Here is a 17173-nt window from a genome sequence, read left to right as displayed (position 1 = left end):
ACCGTGCGAACCGGAAATATTTGCTGCCCCCTTTTTTTTCTTTCTGCACGATAACACAAAGGAATCCATTTCTGAAATACCTCTAACATAAAGAGTGGTAGTGGTAATGGATGGTGGACTTTGTGACACGTAGACGTGTCTTGGTTCATAGCAATGATAGGATCAACTCGAAGGAGCAACTTGGTGGCACGTGATTCGATTTTGGTTTGATGATCAATCACACTAATCTCTTTTTTAGTATCATTTCCTTACTTCTTTCTTAATATCATTTCCTTACTTCTTTTTATTCTTATCTAATCCAGTTCCATGATATTGATGAGAAAACTCTTTCCATGCCTTCTTTCTATCTAAAACATTACCCATCCTATCTTTGTAAGTTATTTGAACCTTAGGATTGTAAACTTTCAAGTCATCATCTTTTATTACTATGCCTTTCTCTTTCAATCTTGAATCCAATAACTTTTCAAAATAAGAAGCCTTTTCAGATTTTGGCATAAGAATATACTCTTTATTTTTGGTCAACTCTTCTCGAAGTATACGTTCTTCAATGGAGATTTTCATTTTGAGTAATTCTGATTTCTTGGCTACCTCTTGTCTCTCTAATTCCTGTGATTTGACTTGCGAATTGTTTGATGGAGATTCGATAATATTCTTTGATTTCAAAAACTTCAATGTATCAGCAAGACCACCACTGAACTTCGGAGTTGTACTTTTTTCAACAAAAGTGTCTGTGTCGCCAGATTTTGAAACTCCGTTAGAATGTGGGTCGTCTTGTATATCTTCTCTTGGTTTTTCGTCATCACTAAGAATGTTATTCTCTAGATTATTCAAGAATCCAACAGTATCGTCATATATATTCTTAGTCAATGATTCCTTCTCGAGTTTTCTTTCAAACTCCCATCTTCTATTAGCTGCAATCTCTTCTGCTAGTTTCTCTGGGGTGAAATTTGCCTGTAAATTAAGTTTCTTTGTTCTGAAATTCGCAAGACTTTGAGATATATCACTGTCCTCATCACCAGATTCATCTTCCATTGAGATCAATTGCACGGATACTTCATCGTCTAGTTTTCTTTGTTTTGAAACTTTGGCTGGTTTCCTTTTCTTTATTTTCTTCATTTTAATAACCGGTTTGGGTTCTTTATCCTCGATATCATCAATTTCATCAAACAAATTGTTGAATTTTGCTATATTGCTTTTATCACTTTCAGCTTTAGACGGCTGAACCTGCGGTAAATTAACGGTGTTTTTATTTATAATAACTCTATCATTACCAATTAGGGCACTGTTATCTAGATCATTATCTTCCCCATCACCTTCGTCATCATTATTTCTATAATGTCTCCCATTAAATTTTATACTTTCTGCCTCTTTTCTTTCTGCCAAGTCTCTCTTCAACTTGGCTTGTCTTGATAGTGTTTCACTAGTTAAAATATCTTCGCTATCTTCGTCAAATAAACCAGTATCTTTTAATGTCAAAATTTCATTATCTCCAATAGACCTCAATTCTTTTGCCGAATGACCAATAACTGCCAGTACTTCGTCATCCTTCCTCTTCTTGTTGGTTTTCTGTTTCTTTTTTGCCTTTGATTCGTCATCTTCATTGTTGGTAAGTTTCAGTAGCCAGTCATCAGTGTCCAATTCCTTTGAACGGTCTATTAATGTTTCATTACTAACTAATTTCCGTTTATTTGCCTTAAACTTGGCGTCATTGATTCGTTGTTGAAGTTCATCGTTCTTTTGTTTGTTTGATATCTCTTGTTGATGTTTCTCAAAGTTCTTTACATCTGAATCAAGAATGGTACTTTCTGTAGGTATTAGTGGCAATCCAATCCTAGCTCGAAGTTTGTTGGTTTCTTCAATTGACAAGGAAATGACTCCGTCCTCATCTTTCTTCTTCTCCTGTTGATCATTCACTGGTACGGGTATTGGTTTTAAACCTGCTTTAACACGTAGAATATTAGTCTCCTCTATTGATAATGATATTTCTTGTGACATTGTGACTGCAGTCGTTTTGGTAGATGCTCCGTTGATATCCATCGTGTATAATCTTTTTATATTATTTTATTTTTATTTTTTTTTTTTTTCGTCTTCAACCTTCTCCGTCGAGTTTAATGCATCTCCGCGTCAATAGACGACCGATCCTTCTCTCGGGAAATTTTTTGTTTTGTTTTGTTTTGTTTACCATAAACTCAAAATCAAAACAATAACCAAAAAAAAAAAAAACGTTGAAAGAAATAAACTACAAACATTCCTATACAGACATAGAGAAAAAGAACTTTTCATATTTGAAAATAGTTTACTACATTCATTAACATTACTGGTTGATTTGTATTTGGTCCTTTGGTTCCTTTCTTTTCCTTTCTTTTTTGGTCTTCACCCCCATCCTACAGATAAACACATTTTGCTTGTCTAAATCAAGTTCTACATATCCAAAAATGACTGAAAGTGAAATCAACAATTTGAATACTCATAACTTCTTCAACCTAAATATCAAAAAAATTATCGGTACATCTGCCAAGAATTCACAACAATTCACCATTCAAGATGATTTAATAGCTTATACTGCAAGTGGAGGTGTGGTTGTTTCTACAATAAATACTCAAAATAATGAAGTGTTAAATCAAAGATTTTTCTGTGCCAATATAAGTTCAAACTGTGATCATAATCATGATACTTGCAATAGTATAAATAATAATTCGATATCTTCTGCTAATGCGTATCTTAATATGTTACGAACTGAAAATATGGAGGAAATAAAAAGAGATTTATATGGATATCCTATCAATTCAGAGCCAATTGCAATTTATGGCACACCTTCAGATTCAATAGATGATAGTTATTGCAATGGAAACTCAACATCACCTTCAAAAATGAAAGATAAAGTTAGGTCTATTAATTGTATGGCAATTTCACCTAATAAGAAATTATTAGCCATTGGAGAAATTGGGTATCAGCCTAGAATATTGATATTTTCATTAGCTGATAATTCAAGTGATAATCCAATTTGGGCAATATATGAACATTCTTTTGGAATACATTCATTGGCTTTTTCCCCTGATCTGAGACATTTATGTTCCTTGGGGTTGATAAATGATGGGTTTATTAATATCTGGAGAATGAGTACCGGGCTTCCTAATGGAGTATCATCAACGACAACAATTCCTACTACTACAAATTTCAATTCTGGCAATTCTGTAAGTTTGGCCGCTAGTAATAGGTGTTCAAGTATGGTTCATAAACTAGTATGGCATGAGAATTTAATAATAACCTTGGGGTTGAGATTTATCAAGCTTTGGAAATTTGAAGACGATGTGACGAACTCTAAAAAACCTCAGGTGCTCAAAGGAAAGAATGCCATTTTGGGAAATTTAATATCAGGAAATTTCATAGATGCTAGTATTTTGAATGATGATGAGTTGTTGGTAATTACAAATTCAAACCAACTTTTGTTATTGAAATTAAGTTTCGATACTCCAAAACTTGTTACGTTGAAGACCCCAGAATTTGAATTCTCGTCAATTGTTGTTGATTATTATAGTGAGAAAGTTTGGTTTGGCTCTGACAATTATAGAATTGAATCATGGCCGTTTGCGGAGTTGGTTCCAGGGAGTGTTACTTCACCTGTGCTTGTACCATCTTCGTCATCTGCAAAATTAATAAATGGGTTCACCAGTGCATCTTCTTTAGATGGATTAGTATCGAGACCAATTTTGAGGATATTCAATTTTTCAGAAACTCAACTTATTTTCTTGAACGATTGTGAAGAGATTAAGTTCATGAATAAAGAATCCCAAGATTGTAAAGTCATAGCTACTTCGTTGTTGAAAAATCTTTCTGGACTCAAGTATACACATCTGGACGAATTCCTTGCTTTTTCCAAAAACGGGTGTATTAAAAAACTTGTGGATACAAGTGAATTGAAGGATTTAGTTGAGTTTCCTGTCATTAGTAACGATTCTTTTACCAATGCCACTACAGCAGTAGAGAAAAATGGTGATACATTAATTCTTGGGGACAAATATGGTACTTTATCAATTTTAAAATTAACATCTAACCCGGGAGAGTATGAAGTATTGTATCAAACAAAAGCTCATTCATCCACTATTAATGAGATTATTTATTTTGAATATGAGAAATTTCAAGTTATATGTAGTATTTCTCGTGATAGAATGATTCAGGTGTTTACAATGGTTGAAAATACTTGGGATTTATTACAAACATTACCTATTCATAATGGCAATTTACTACAAATTGCGCAATTCCAAAACCAAATTTATGTGTGTTCCCTGGACAGAACAATTTCAATTCATAAATTGACTATTGAAGATGAAGATAAAAAACTAAGGATTTATCAGGAAAAGATAATCACATTGAAAAGCACACCGCTGTGCATGAAAATATTTGATAAAGATCTTGTTGTTTCAACCAATGATAAATCCGTCTTGATCTATGATGTCTCAAATAATTTTGAATTGAAAAGGACATTAAGATTAGTTAATGAAAAAATTAATGAAAGTTTACTAGTTGAATCATTTATAAAATATAGAAATTTAATTATTGTTTGGTCAAGTGATAAATCATTGCGTGCTTTCCAGTATCTGAATGGTAAAGAAATTGGAGTTGCTTGGGGACATCTGGAATCCATACTACAATTGTATTTGTATCAAAATCATGAATTGATATCTATTGGTAATGATGCTTGCTTGTTCTCATGGGAAATTGTCGAAAATTTGAAAGCATCAGCTGGGTCAGTTATGAGTCAGGCTGAAGATACCACCACCATTGGGAACGAGGTTGCGAACTTGCAGCAGCAGCAACAACAACAACAACAACAACAACCAATGGCAGCACCATTGTATACAAAAGTTACAAGAAAGATATTACCAACTTTGCCAGTTAAACTGTCAGCAGATCTGAAATCGAATGAAAAGGAAAAATCTTCCACAAACACCACTGTTCCTACTCCTAGTGTAACTCCAAAACTTACAGCAGCAACATTGAAAAGAATAGAGGCGAAGAATAATGCTGGACAAGGGACGAATAGTGGTTCACGTCCAACAAGTCCACTTAGATCTACCCCATCCATTAACAATCTTTCATCTTCTGGATCCGTCAAGATGGCATCTCGAGCTGGAGTAAGCACTCAGAAGAATCATAACCTTGCCAAATTACAATCCCCAATGAAAACACCAACGGTAAGTACATCACCAAACAGACCAAGCTCTCCAACTAGACCAATTACAGACACAATCTCTACTACTACAGCAAACAAAGTAAGACCACGAGTATTGATGAGTTCATCTCCAACCCCACCATCGAGACTAATCAGCAGGAGGGAAGAGAAAAACATGGTTGATACTGCCGTTAGTAAGTTGGAAGATGTTATGAATATCCTTTCCAAATGTCAACCTCATGAAAAGCTTGTAATAAGGTCAAAATTAGAACAAGCATTGGCTTTGGTCATAGATAATAGAGCAGAGGAAGAGCAGAAATTGTTGGAAAAATATAGTGATCAATTAGTTGAACTTGTACATAAGAAACTCAAAATTGGAGATGAACAAACCAATACTATTATTAATGACAGCTAAAGAATAATTATATTTTTCTTCAAAGAACCTATGTACATAATAAATAAATAATTTAACTAATTTCATGCTGTTGTGTTTCACAGTCTTGGTTTTATACTTGCTGATTCAATCGGATTTTTATCTTTTGTTTCATCGGCAACTTTCCATGGATCTTCTTTTGTTTCATCAGCAAGTTTCTGGGAATCTTCGTTTACTTCTTTAGAAGCAAGAATCTTCTTTTGATTTTCAAATTGTTGATTTTCTTGTTTAACTCTATCCAATTCAGTTTGTAATTTCAATTTTTGTTCATTTTCTAATCTGACTTTTTCAAGATGCCATTTTTCATCAGCTTGTTTAGCTAAAATTTTTAATCTTTGTTGTCTTAATTGATCATGAATTAACTCATCTAAAGTTGGAATTTCATTTCTTGTTCTTCTTAACCATTGTAACCATTGAGGAGGGATAGTACTAAAATAATCAACTTCGAATATTTCTCTTTGAAATGGTTCCAATTTACGTCTTAATCTTTGCATATTCCCATCAATGGTAAATTCCCAATATGTATTTCCATAAAGATCATATCCAACAAAAAATTTACGTCTAAATGGAATATCTCGTCTTGCTTGCCATTTATGTAGTAATCTCTTCCAAAATGGATACTTGTTTTTTATTATGTCCATGATATTGTCCCAGGTGTTGTCTTGAAGGAAATGAAAAAGAAGAAGAGGCAGCAAAAAAAAAAATTGGTGATTTGATTAAGGGGAGGAAAGACAAAATAAAAAAAAAACTCAACCGCATGGCAATCAATCAATCTTGTACCCAAAAAAAAAAAAAATGCACTACAACAAAATAATCCATAAATCGTTTGTGACTTGCGACAGATTCAATAATTATTACTTCTCCCACTTTAATCCTTGATAGTCTATTAATATTCTATGTCTCGAGATAAATCGAATTCTATATCTCAATTAAATAAAGTACTTCCTGTTCCTATTGAACTTAATAACGGGGAATCATTAGAAGAACATCAAATTAATCATCTTAATCATATTACTAATGTAATTGTTGGAGAATATCATTTAATATCAGGAGAATATGGTAAAAGTTATATATCATGGCAAATTAAAATTACAATTAATGATTTAGATTATTCTTCAATTATTTTATATAAACGTTATAATGAAATTTATCAACTACGACAAGATTTATTACATATTTTTCATGATTCAAGAGAAGTAAATATCCCAGAATTACCTCCAAAGGATAATTTAAGTATAGATAGATTTTTAATGAGTAAAAATTGGTTAGAAGATAGACGTAAAGGTTTGCAATGGTTTTTAAGTAATGTTTTATTAGATCCGGTATTCCAAAATTGCAATGTGGTTAAATCGTTCGTTCTTGGTCGATAGGAGAAAGAGAAGATGTGTGTTTTTAATGTGAAACAGTATATAGTTACTTATTTTAATATTATTAACGATGTAATTAATTTGAATATATATAATAATACATATTGTTTTTAAAAAGAATGATCTATTATACAAACTCCCAGTCGAAAGCTCTTCTGAAAAACAGCAAGATTCTATCATAAACAACTTTTTGTCCATTATGATAATTCATAGCATGATTGCTATCTGGGAAAATCATAAATTCGTAGTTTTCAACTTCTGCAAGATTAAACTCATCTAATAATTGTAAAGTATGTTGCACATGAACATTATCATCCCCACTTCCATGACCAATAAAAAACTTCTTGACATGTTTGAAATTTGTTACATTCTGAATACTACCAGTTTCATACCCGTATGGATTTTCAGCTGGAGTGTTCAAATATCGTTCAGTATAGATGGAATCATAAAGTCTCCATCTTGTCACTGGGGCGATGGCAACACCATAGTTAAAAATTGGGTTCTTGACATCGGTTTCCAAAGTTTTCAAGGTCAAGAATCCACCATAGGACCAACCCCAAACGGCAATTCTTTCAGGATCAACATATGATTTTTCGGCCCATTTGTTGGCTGCAGCAATAACATCAAGCGGTTCATATTTACCCAATTTGTCTCTCACAATAAATTTAAACTTGGATCCTAATTTATAGTTCAAGTTATTAAAACCAGTACCTCTACCGTCAACAGTAACAACAATGGCATCTAATTCGGCAGCAATTAATGAACTGAAAGAAACAGCCCACTTCTTGGTAACAGTTTGGGATCCAGGTCCACCATAGATAAAAAACAATACAGGATACTTTCTCTTCTTGTCAAAATTCAAAGGTAATGTCTCCATGGCAGTGGCCAAAAACTTACCACCTTCTTCATCTGTCAATTCAACCTGTGAATATTTAACTTCTGGGATGATATAGTCTCTCAATTTGGCAACCAACTCGGCGTTGTCTTCAATAGTCTTGACATTCTTGTTCATTTTCAAATCGTTTACCCTTTGGGTTGGAACACCTGGCCCCAAATCAGACAAAAACAAAAATCTAGCACCTGATGAAAATGATGCAGAATACCAACCTTCTTTAGTGGTTATGTCTTTAATATATGGCAATCCATTGTTGGTTCTGTCTAACAATTCAATAGCATGAACATGTCTTTCGATTGGGGATTTTGCTGTACTGGTGAAATAAACAGTGTTGGAAGCATCATCAAATACAACTCCATCAGTTACTTCCCAGTTACCCTTTGTCAACAATTCATAGTCTGGACTATCAGGTGGAGAAAAATAAGCCAAATGATTGTAACCGCCTTCAACGACGATATCTAAATAACCATCATACTTTCTGCCAAGAGTTTCATTGGCTGGAATATGAACAGTGGAAGCTGAGGCTTCAAACCACGAGTCTTCAGCATGTAAAGTTCTAATCAAAGAAACTTTCTCGTTACGGCTGATCAAGAAAATCTCCAACAAGTCACTATGACGGTTAGATGTTTTCACTTTCAAGGATTCGCCGATCCAGACAACTTCAGTAATTAATCTGTTGTGAATATCAATAGTTTTGGATTTCAAATCATGTTCGTGTACCTTGTCCTTTTCCAAATCATATGTTAAAACATCTACAATTGGATTAGGATATCCTGCTTTTGGATACTTAATCTTGACAATCTCTGGATAATCAAGATGTTCCTCTTGTGCATAGAATGGAAGGGTAAACTCTGGAACTTCAGTGTTGTTTGATCTTAAAAAGGCAATCTTGTCACTATTGTGAGACCACCAGAAAACTTTATCTGATCCGTAAACTTCTTCTTCATACACCCAATCTGGTTTCCCATTAAAAATGGATGGAGAGCCATCTGAAGTTATTTGTACAATTTCATTCAGCTGAAGTGATTTATAGTATAAGTTGTTATCAAAAATAAAAGCAATCTTGTTTGAATCTGGTGACCAAGATACTGTTGAAATTTTATCAATCTCGTTATAAATAGGTTCAATTGTCTTGCTCTCAATATCCAATACCCAGTAAAGTGAAACTGATGAATATCTCCAGAGACTAGTCACATCAGTCTTCAAAATAACTTTGGATAAATCTGGAGATGCTATGTAATCTGTAATTTCATGTTCTCTGCCCTTGTATTTGAATTTACTACTTTCAATTAAAACTTTTTCATAGGATTCATCAGCTAAAGATTTGACAACAACCCTAAAACCAGAATCTTTATCCTTTTCTTCTTCTTTAATGACATAAGTACCTTGATCATCGTAAATGGATTCTGGGGTTTTGATCCATTGAATGGAGTGTAATTTTGGAGCCAAGACATGATCATCATAAATCTTCTTGCTCAAAGGAATTTTCCCTTTAAAATCTGTCGATCGTGTAGACGGGCTGGCAAACTCTGGTAGTTCATCATTATTGTTGCTGAATGCTGAGATGGATTGTAATTCAAATGTAGTGGAGAATCTTTCTATAGTTATAAGTAAAAATGAAGTTCCATAAAGAAGTACAGCCAATAAGGTTCCATAATATATGTATCTTTTATATGAAGACATTGATCTTCGAGGTGTAGTTCCCCCTGTTTCTTTAAGATATTCCAGACTTATTCCGTACATGATACTTGGATGTAAGTCTGATAATGTGTTTGTTGTAAATACAAAGTAAGAAAGAGTAATAAAGTTAATCCGTTAATTTCTTTCGTAATTTTTTTTTTTATTATTTTCTCTATGGTGCCGTGTGGGATGTTGGCTGGATATAGTGGATAAAATGAAATTAAAAGGGCGGAATGCACTGTGGTCACTTCTTCTTAATTAGGAAACTTGTGGCTTTTTTTGTCAATGTGCACGCATGCAATTAATTTATTAATTTCTTTTTTTTTCTTCCTCTCTTGGTGATGACCTCATATCTTTTATGGCACCAGTGCCGACCAATTGGGCCACAAAATTGGTCCCAGTTTACCACCATAATATTCTCAATGTTACCATGTCAAATTCAAAACAATCTATATTTAGAAATTACATTCCATTCTGGTTACATCAATAATGGACCAATAGAAAGCAACCAACATGACGGATATACTGTGTGTTGTGGTCTAGCCTTATTCACAACAGGCAGCTCGTGCTTTCTGTGTGTTAATCCTCGTAAAAATGAATATTGTTAGTGTTTAACGGAATTCAAAGTGTCTTACTTAAATTTGGTAGTACATCAGAGAAAAAAAGATGCGCAAACAAAAACGACAATTGCTAATCAGTGTTAATATCATTTACGTCATATAACTTGAATACTAGAAGTGTATAAATTTGCATTCACAGTATGATCCAATTAGTAAATAATTGCCCTTATAATTAACAATAATCTGTTGATTTAATGATTTGCGGATTTAGGGTCCCAATTGCGAAAATCTCAAGGAAATGATCATTGAAAATCAATAGCTTGACTTTAAAATGTTTTGATGATTCTAATTCTAGTCAAGATTTAAAACAAAAAAATTATAAAACTTAAAAAAAAAAGATTCATCATAAATTATAGTAAAATTCTGTTTACATTTTCAAGTCATTGGCGATCTTGGACAAAACTAATTAATTATTATCACCTTATAGCTATGTTAATCCATAGATATTTGTGATTTGAGTCAAAATTTTGGTATTTTTCGTGCGTGAACCGAAATGAAATTACGGGAATGAAACGATTGTAATCTTGGTGACCCCCTTTGGAAACACTATATACATCAATAAAATGAGTTACGAATATTTATGTACATCAGACTTATGGTTAACATATGAATATTTTAATGACACAATTTTTAGTGAAATCTGTAGCACAATTACTGATAAATTTACACAAATCATAATATTGCTTTGGTTTCTTCAAAGTAAATTTTGTCTACAATGTGGACTATATTATCAGCAAATGCATTGAAATCAATTTAGAATGTTGTTAATTTGCTGCATATATTAGGTGATGGTAATTTCAGAGATGTAATCCCATGTCAACACGTTGAAACCACAATAACACATGAATTCGGTCAACGAAATTCGAAACATTAATCCAATGATTCAACCAGATATTTTGGCTAATCAATATTTTACCGAACCGAATCTAAATAGATTACTATTGATTTTGTCAAAGAATGCAATTTGCCCAATAACAGGATTCGTGTGCTGGATATAACATAAAAATTGGTAACACGTCTAACGAATTTAACAGAAGCAGAGAGTGAATTTAGACGTAGTTATATATAATTCTCAGTTTTTAGTCAATATCTGCCGTATAAGCTCAGAGAAATGATGCTAGTATTCATGTCTAGTTACAGGTCATGGCTCTTTACCTAGGAGTTTGGTTTGAATCATTATAGTATGCAGCAAATATCCGCCAAAGCAAAAGAAAATGATGATTGTTCTGTTGATTTGTAATTTCCATGAAATATCATGTCTTTATTCTAAGTGGTGTAAATCATGAACATTCATAACGTAAAACCAGTGTACAAGATGCATGTGAATAAATTTTGTTCCGACAACTTTAGAAGATTGGTCAACTAATTCATAAACAAGTACAAGTAAATTGCTTGGAGAAGAGGTTGATCGCAAATATAATTAAATGATCCTATTATTATATTGCCAAATTTCACCGAAGATTATAATTTATAAGGTAATTAATAGATCGGATGAGTAAATTGCTGCAAAATTGTGAGTATTCACAATTGGGTGCAAGCACTTGAAAGTCGATTCCTTAATTTATATAGAACCAAAATTCTTTGATAGAAATCTAGATTTTCAACTCAAATGTAGAAGATAAGAAAGGGACATTTAAATACAATTTGATTGTAATGTGAGTACTTTCATGAATTTTTGACACACGTTTTGCATCACGTGATACGTTTATTATTGGATCTCGCTTAAAGATGTTCAACAAGGCTAATTATCCTTTGTATTTTTTATTGAGGCAATGTTAGGATGACACTTGTATACTACACGTTTCGACTGTAAGTGCTCTAAAACTACATTCATTGCGATTCAGACCAAAGCCAAGCTTAATTTGAATTTGTTTTTAGTAATTTATTATTGTATTTTTATTACTATCATCATTCCTTTGAAAATGACTTCTTAGTGCCGGAACAATATCGTACCAATTGTACGAGAAGGTATTTGCTCTTGAGCTTCATTTTCTAGTTTAAACTTTTATAATCAACAACAACTTAACAAAATGAATACATTACCAGAATATTTTGAATGGAGTAAGACTGTATCAAAACCACAAGAAATAGAATGGTTATTTATTGACCAATTAAATGCCCTTATTGTGAATTGACTCCGAAACTAAATTTGTTTCTTTTTTTTTCTCTCTCTCTCTCTAAATTCTTATTTAGTACCGATTGCAGAAGATTAACCACATGTGAAAAGAGAGGAGGGAATAAACAAAAAAATATTGAACAATAGAAAGATTCGATTAGATTGAAATAGGGGTAATAAAGTTGATACAGAGGGGTTTTATTGAAACAACTTCTCCTTAAACTAAAAAAAAAAAAACCTGTAACCATTAAATCAACTGATGTGCTTGGTGAAAATCGAACTACTTTTGTTGAGACAAGTCGGGTGTAATTACACTGATTGTTGGGTAACACACACTCACACTCACACACCACTACCGATTGTGACACTTCGGTAGCTTCAATGTCTTTAATTTTGTACGACGCTTATTGATACTCTGCTGCTGGCGGTAGCAACGGGCGATAAAATTATACTTTCCCGGCCCCCAAGTCGGTCTACAATGGCGAACTAATTGCAAAAAAGAAATGTTAATTGTATGCGATCAATCGAGTGTGCGTGCGTGCAGGTCGTGCAGTTTACAATAGTGGGATTAGACAATGCAATGCAATAACAGTGGAGAGAATTTTTTTTTTAAAAAAAGTATACTTTAAATCGATTCTCTTTTGTATTCAGAAATAACTTCAACTAAAAATCTTTTATTCTTTATATATTTTTCTGTGAATTAGGAGAAAGGGTAGAGATAAGGCCTCATTTTCTATCTATTCATACTTTGGATATCTACTATGGCATCTGCCACCACTACTGCTCTTGAAGTACCTGCACAAGATTCCCTCAAAAATAGATCGAACCGATCTCGCAGTCCATCAAATGTTATCGAAACAGCCGAAGAAGTACTTGTTGAGAAACTCGATTACTTCATATCATCTATTGAATCAAGATTAGTTCGATTCGAACAATTTTTCAAGTTCAATAATGAAGAAAGGGAATTTATAGAACAACGTTTGAAGAGTTCCCAACCTGCCGGTCGAGAAGTTGGCAATGGACATAGAAGAACTTCTTCGTCTTCTAGTATTCAACAATTTAGGCAGTTTTCTGCAAATAAACTTGACTTGATCTGTGAAAGGTTAGAGTTGATTAAAAAGTCAATGTTACGTAACTCGTTTTCAAATTTGGATACATTGTATAAATTATTGGATGATCAATATAATTACTTATTTTCAAATTCCGCGGTTATAGATGAGGAAGAAGATCTTGATGATCTAAACAATGTGGATAGCACAAACATAGGACCATATGATGATGACGGATGTACTGATGAGGATTCCAAATCAATGAAGAAACGTGAGATCTTGTCCAAGAAAATCATAACCACTATTCAATATTTTGATGAAAAATTACTTGCCATTGATGATTTTATAAAAGAAAGCAGACCAGCAGCAACAGATGATTATTCCCATGATGCAGTATTTAGTCAACTTCGGTTTTTTAATTTCAATCGTGCTTTACGAAATGCCAGAAAGAGATATTTGCACTACTATGAATTGCCTTTAGTTTGGAGAGAAAACAAGTACATTATAAGTGGTTACAGATTTTCGCTAAGCCATAAAGAAATGTTGAAATCAATGTTCCATTTCAATCATAATGAATCCATGAATATATGGTCTCACATAATTGGCTTGGTTGTTGTCTTATACATTTGCATTTACCATTTCCCATTAACTGATGTATTTGAACAGAATTCCCGTAATGATAATATACTTGTGTATGTGTTCTTAGTTGCAGCTGCTAAATGTTTAGTGAATTCTTCGTTATGGCACACATATTCTTGTTTTGCCCATTATCCTACAAGAAGTGCTTTTGCATGTGTTGATTATACGGGGATAACTGTGTTGATTACTTCTTCAATCCTAACAGTCGAATATTGTGCCTTGTACAAATATCCTAAGTTGTTAATTACTTATGTCGTATGTGCTATTATTTGTGGTGTAGCTGGACTCGCTTTCAATTGGTCTCCATATTTTGATAAACCCGAATGTCGTTCAATTCGAATTGGTTTTTTTGTTGGATTATCTGCATCGGGTGCCTCGTCATTAGTTTGCAAGGCTTTTTATGATGGGGTGCTTTCTTCTTTGTCACTTGTAGCTCCATTGATATACAAAAGTTTTGTATGGTATTGTCTTGGAGTGGTATTTTATGGTGGATTGATACCGGAAAGATGGAGATACGATGTGATTATTGAAGAGAACTTATCAAAATCAAACCGTCATTACCAAGCAACTGATGTTATTTTGGAGAAAACAGGACATGATGGTGAAGAAGAAATGGAAGTATTACATGAGGAATTTGAAGATATTATTGAAGATGAATCGAAACAAAATGGTAATGATTCTATGAACGAGGATGAAAAATTTCAAGATTTAATCAATAAGCATTTTAAATCAAAATTAACTAAATCTCCTTATTGTAATAATTTCATGTCACTTTGGTGGGTTGATTATTTCATGGCAAGTCATAATATATGGCATATATGTGTGGTGTTGGGTATTTTGGGTCATTATTTTTGTGTGTTGGATATGTTCAGAGGTTTGGAAAGAGATATTTGAATAAAAAAAATACAAAATAGTAATAAAGATGTAAGTTTATTTATATAATATATTTATACATATGGATTGATTTTTTTTTTGTTTTTTATGATAGATATTATTTCGGATTTTTGTATGCGTTTTTATTTAATCCTCTCCAAATAAAATGTAATTCAATATATCACTTAATGTAATAACACTAATCAATTTACCTTCATCGTCAACAATAAATAATCGATGCAATCTACTTTTTCTTATTGTATCCATTATCGTACTCAATCTATCATTCAAAGTACAAGTGTGAACCCCTTCAAATTCTTCCAGTCTTCTTAATAATGCGTCACCGATTGATAAATCCAAATCGGTATACATACCACCTTTAACCAACGACAACACATCAAAGGCTTCATAAACATTAATTAATTTTCCTTGGTCATCTACGACTGGAATAGAAGAAACGGACTTTTCTGTTAATAAATGAATAACTTCAATAACCGGGGTATTCATAGTACAAGTAGATATTTCTTTCCTATCACCCAATCCTGTTAAATTCTTGATTGGTTTTAACAACATTTTGGTTTCTTTACAATTCAAAGCAACAAATTTCAAAATTCTATATTGAGTTAATACACTCACAACAATTTCTCTCTTGGTTTTTTCATCTTCATCAATCAAAGGAATTCTTCTTGCTTTAGATTCCAACATCTTGACACATGCTTCATATAATGATTTAAATGGATGAATAGAAACAGTTTCAATTTGATCTACACCGATTGCTTTTTCAACATCTCTTAATCCGTCTAAAGTTAATTGATCAACTAATTCAAATTTCTCCGGAAATTGGAAATAATATTGTATGACATTAATGAAATCACTTGAAGTTAATAACCCAGCAAATTTAGAAGTTTGATTATTCCATAAAGGAGCACTAACAATATTGTTCTGTAATAAGATAGTTAAAGATTTTTTAACCAATAAAGATGTATCTAATACTATTAATCTGTAACTGACTGGTAATACATCATATGAAGTTTTACTTTGCAAAAATAATCGAATGGCTTTAATACCGATCTTTTGATCGTGTTCAATTTGTTCTGGTGATAAGTTTAAAATATAGTCATTAGGAGTTGCTGCTACGTCCGTCATCGTGTGGATTCGTTGAATATATGTGTTTATAAGGTAAGGAAATAGATCTAAAACACCCAGATATTAGTGTCTAAAATGATGTATCGATGATTTTGGTGTCAATTCCAAGTCAACACACAATAATTCCGTTGGTGATTTTTTTTTTTTCTGTCTCCCAATTTGGGTTGTCCGTTTGGGTTTGGTGAGATTACGTAAAAATATTAGAACTCCTCTCACCTCCAAAAAAAAAAAAACTACCAATCTACACGCACTCTATTCATCTATCCATCTCTTTAGCTTATCAACAGAAATGGGTAATAACTTTCCTGAACGACCACCACATCCATCTAGATTAGATCAAATCGATATAAAATCATTAGATCCACGATTGGTTTTAGATAAGTCCACTCAACGATGGTTATTCGAACATAATGATAAAGAATATGAATTTGATTATGCAAAAAATGAATGGATATCAATTTTAAAAAGATCCCATGATGATATTGAAAAAGAAGAAGAAGATAAAGATGAAGATAAGAATAGAGAAGATATAAAACGACAAAGAAAAGAAGAAATGTCAAAGATAAAATCAGAAATAAATCAATTGAAACAACAACAATATCAGAAAAAACGTAAAAATCATTCAATTTATATAACTAATCTTCCTTCAACTTTAACAATACAAGATATAGAAAAATCTTTTGGTACATTTGGTAAAATTCAATTTGATAAAGAAGGTAAACCAAAAATTAAAATGTATCGTGATGAAAAGGGGAATTTTAAAGGTGATGCATTAGTCATTTATACCCTTCTGGATAGTGCTTATTTAGCTATTGAAATGATGGATAATTCTTTGTTTAATGGCCAAACTATAAGAGTTGAGCATGCTAGATTTGATGACAAACCATTGGATAAAAAGAAATCAGAACAGAGTCATTTTCCTGTTGTTATTATTGAGAATATGTTTAGAAATGAAGAATTGACAAGTGATAAATATCTCAAAACTGATATAATTGAAGATATCAATGAAGAATGTGTGAAAATTGGAATCCCCAAAGTATTGGATATTCAATTCGAAAGTGAAAAAGGAAATGTAACGGTAAAGTTTGACACCCTCGAACATGCCAAAATATGTATTCAAAAATTTAATAATCGATATTATGACGGTCTACAACTAAATGTCAAACTAAAAACAAACTAATT

General features: G+C 32.5%; 8 protein-coding genes across 8 annotated transcripts; 4 read left to right on the top strand and 4 right to left on the bottom strand. All coding sequences in view use genetic code 12, as the record gives it.

Annotated features, from left to right (window-relative positions):
* Positions 1–273: 273 nt before the first annotated feature.
* On the bottom strand, positions 274–2037 carry CTRG_05433 (U4/U6-U5 snRNP complex subunit; the record flags this gene model as incomplete). The annotated part of the gene is made up of 1 exon (XM_002551089.1): positions 274–2037. The coding sequence occupies one exon, from the start codon at positions 2035–2037 to the stop codon at positions 274–276; it is 1764 nt and encodes a 587-aa protein (XP_002551135.1).
* A 398-nt stretch (positions 2038–2435) lies between these two features.
* CTRG_05432 (uncharacterized protein) lies at positions 2436–5588 on the top strand (the record flags this gene model as incomplete). Its single annotated transcript, XM_002551088.1, has 1 exon — positions 2436–5588. The coding sequence occupies one exon, from the start codon at positions 2436–2438 to the stop codon at positions 5586–5588; it is 3153 nt and encodes a 1050-aa protein (XP_002551134.1).
* Positions 5589–5665: 77 nt separating this feature from the next.
* Positions 5666–6247, bottom strand: CTRG_05431 (uncharacterized protein; the record flags this gene model as incomplete). The annotated part of the gene is made up of 1 exon (XM_002551087.1): positions 5666–6247. One exon carries the CDS (start codon positions 6245–6247, stop codon positions 5666–5668), a length of 582 nt encoding a protein of 193 aa, XP_002551133.1.
* A 255-nt stretch (positions 6248–6502) lies between these two features.
* CTRG_05430 (uncharacterized protein) lies at positions 6503–6976 on the top strand (the record flags this gene model as incomplete). The annotated part of the gene is made up of 1 exon (XM_002551086.1): positions 6503–6976. One exon carries the CDS (start codon positions 6503–6505, stop codon positions 6974–6976), a length of 474 nt encoding a protein of 157 aa, XP_002551132.1.
* A 124-nt stretch (positions 6977–7100) lies between these two features.
* On the bottom strand, positions 7101–9611 carry DAP2 (Dap2p; the record flags this gene model as incomplete). Its single annotated transcript, XM_002551085.1, has 1 exon — positions 7101–9611. One exon carries the CDS (start codon positions 9609–9611, stop codon positions 7101–7103), a length of 2511 nt encoding a protein of 836 aa, XP_002551131.1.
* Positions 9612–13045: 3434 nt separating this feature from the next.
* Positions 13046–14866, top strand: CTRG_05428 (uncharacterized protein; the record flags this gene model as incomplete). The annotated part of the gene is made up of 1 exon (XM_002551084.1): positions 13046–14866. One exon carries the CDS (start codon positions 13046–13048, stop codon positions 14864–14866), a length of 1821 nt encoding a protein of 606 aa, XP_002551130.1.
* A 126-nt stretch (positions 14867–14992) lies between these two features.
* On the bottom strand, positions 14993–15991 carry SNF4 (AMP-activated serine/threonine-protein kinase regulatory subunit; the record flags this gene model as incomplete). Its single annotated transcript, XM_002551083.1, has 1 exon — positions 14993–15991. One exon carries the CDS (start codon positions 15989–15991, stop codon positions 14993–14995), a length of 999 nt encoding a protein of 332 aa, XP_002551129.1.
* Positions 15992–16280: 289 nt separating this feature from the next.
* Positions 16281–17171, top strand: CTRG_05426 (U2 snRNP complex subunit; the record flags this gene model as incomplete). Its single annotated transcript, XM_002551082.1, has 1 exon — positions 16281–17171. The coding sequence occupies one exon, from the start codon at positions 16281–16283 to the stop codon at positions 17169–17171; it is 891 nt and encodes a 296-aa protein (XP_002551128.1).
* Between the last annotated feature and the right edge of the window lie 2 nt (positions 17172–17173).

This window comes from Candida tropicalis (genome assembly GCF_000006335.3).
Source record: "Candida tropicalis MYA-3404 genomic scaffold supercont3.8, whole genome shotgun sequence".
Lineage (NCBI taxonomy): Eukaryota > Fungi > Ascomycota > Pichiomycetes > Serinales > Debaryomycetaceae > Candida > Candida tropicalis.
The sequence above is the reverse complement of the archived record's forward strand: the minus strand, read 5'-3'. Positions and strand labels throughout refer to the sequence as shown.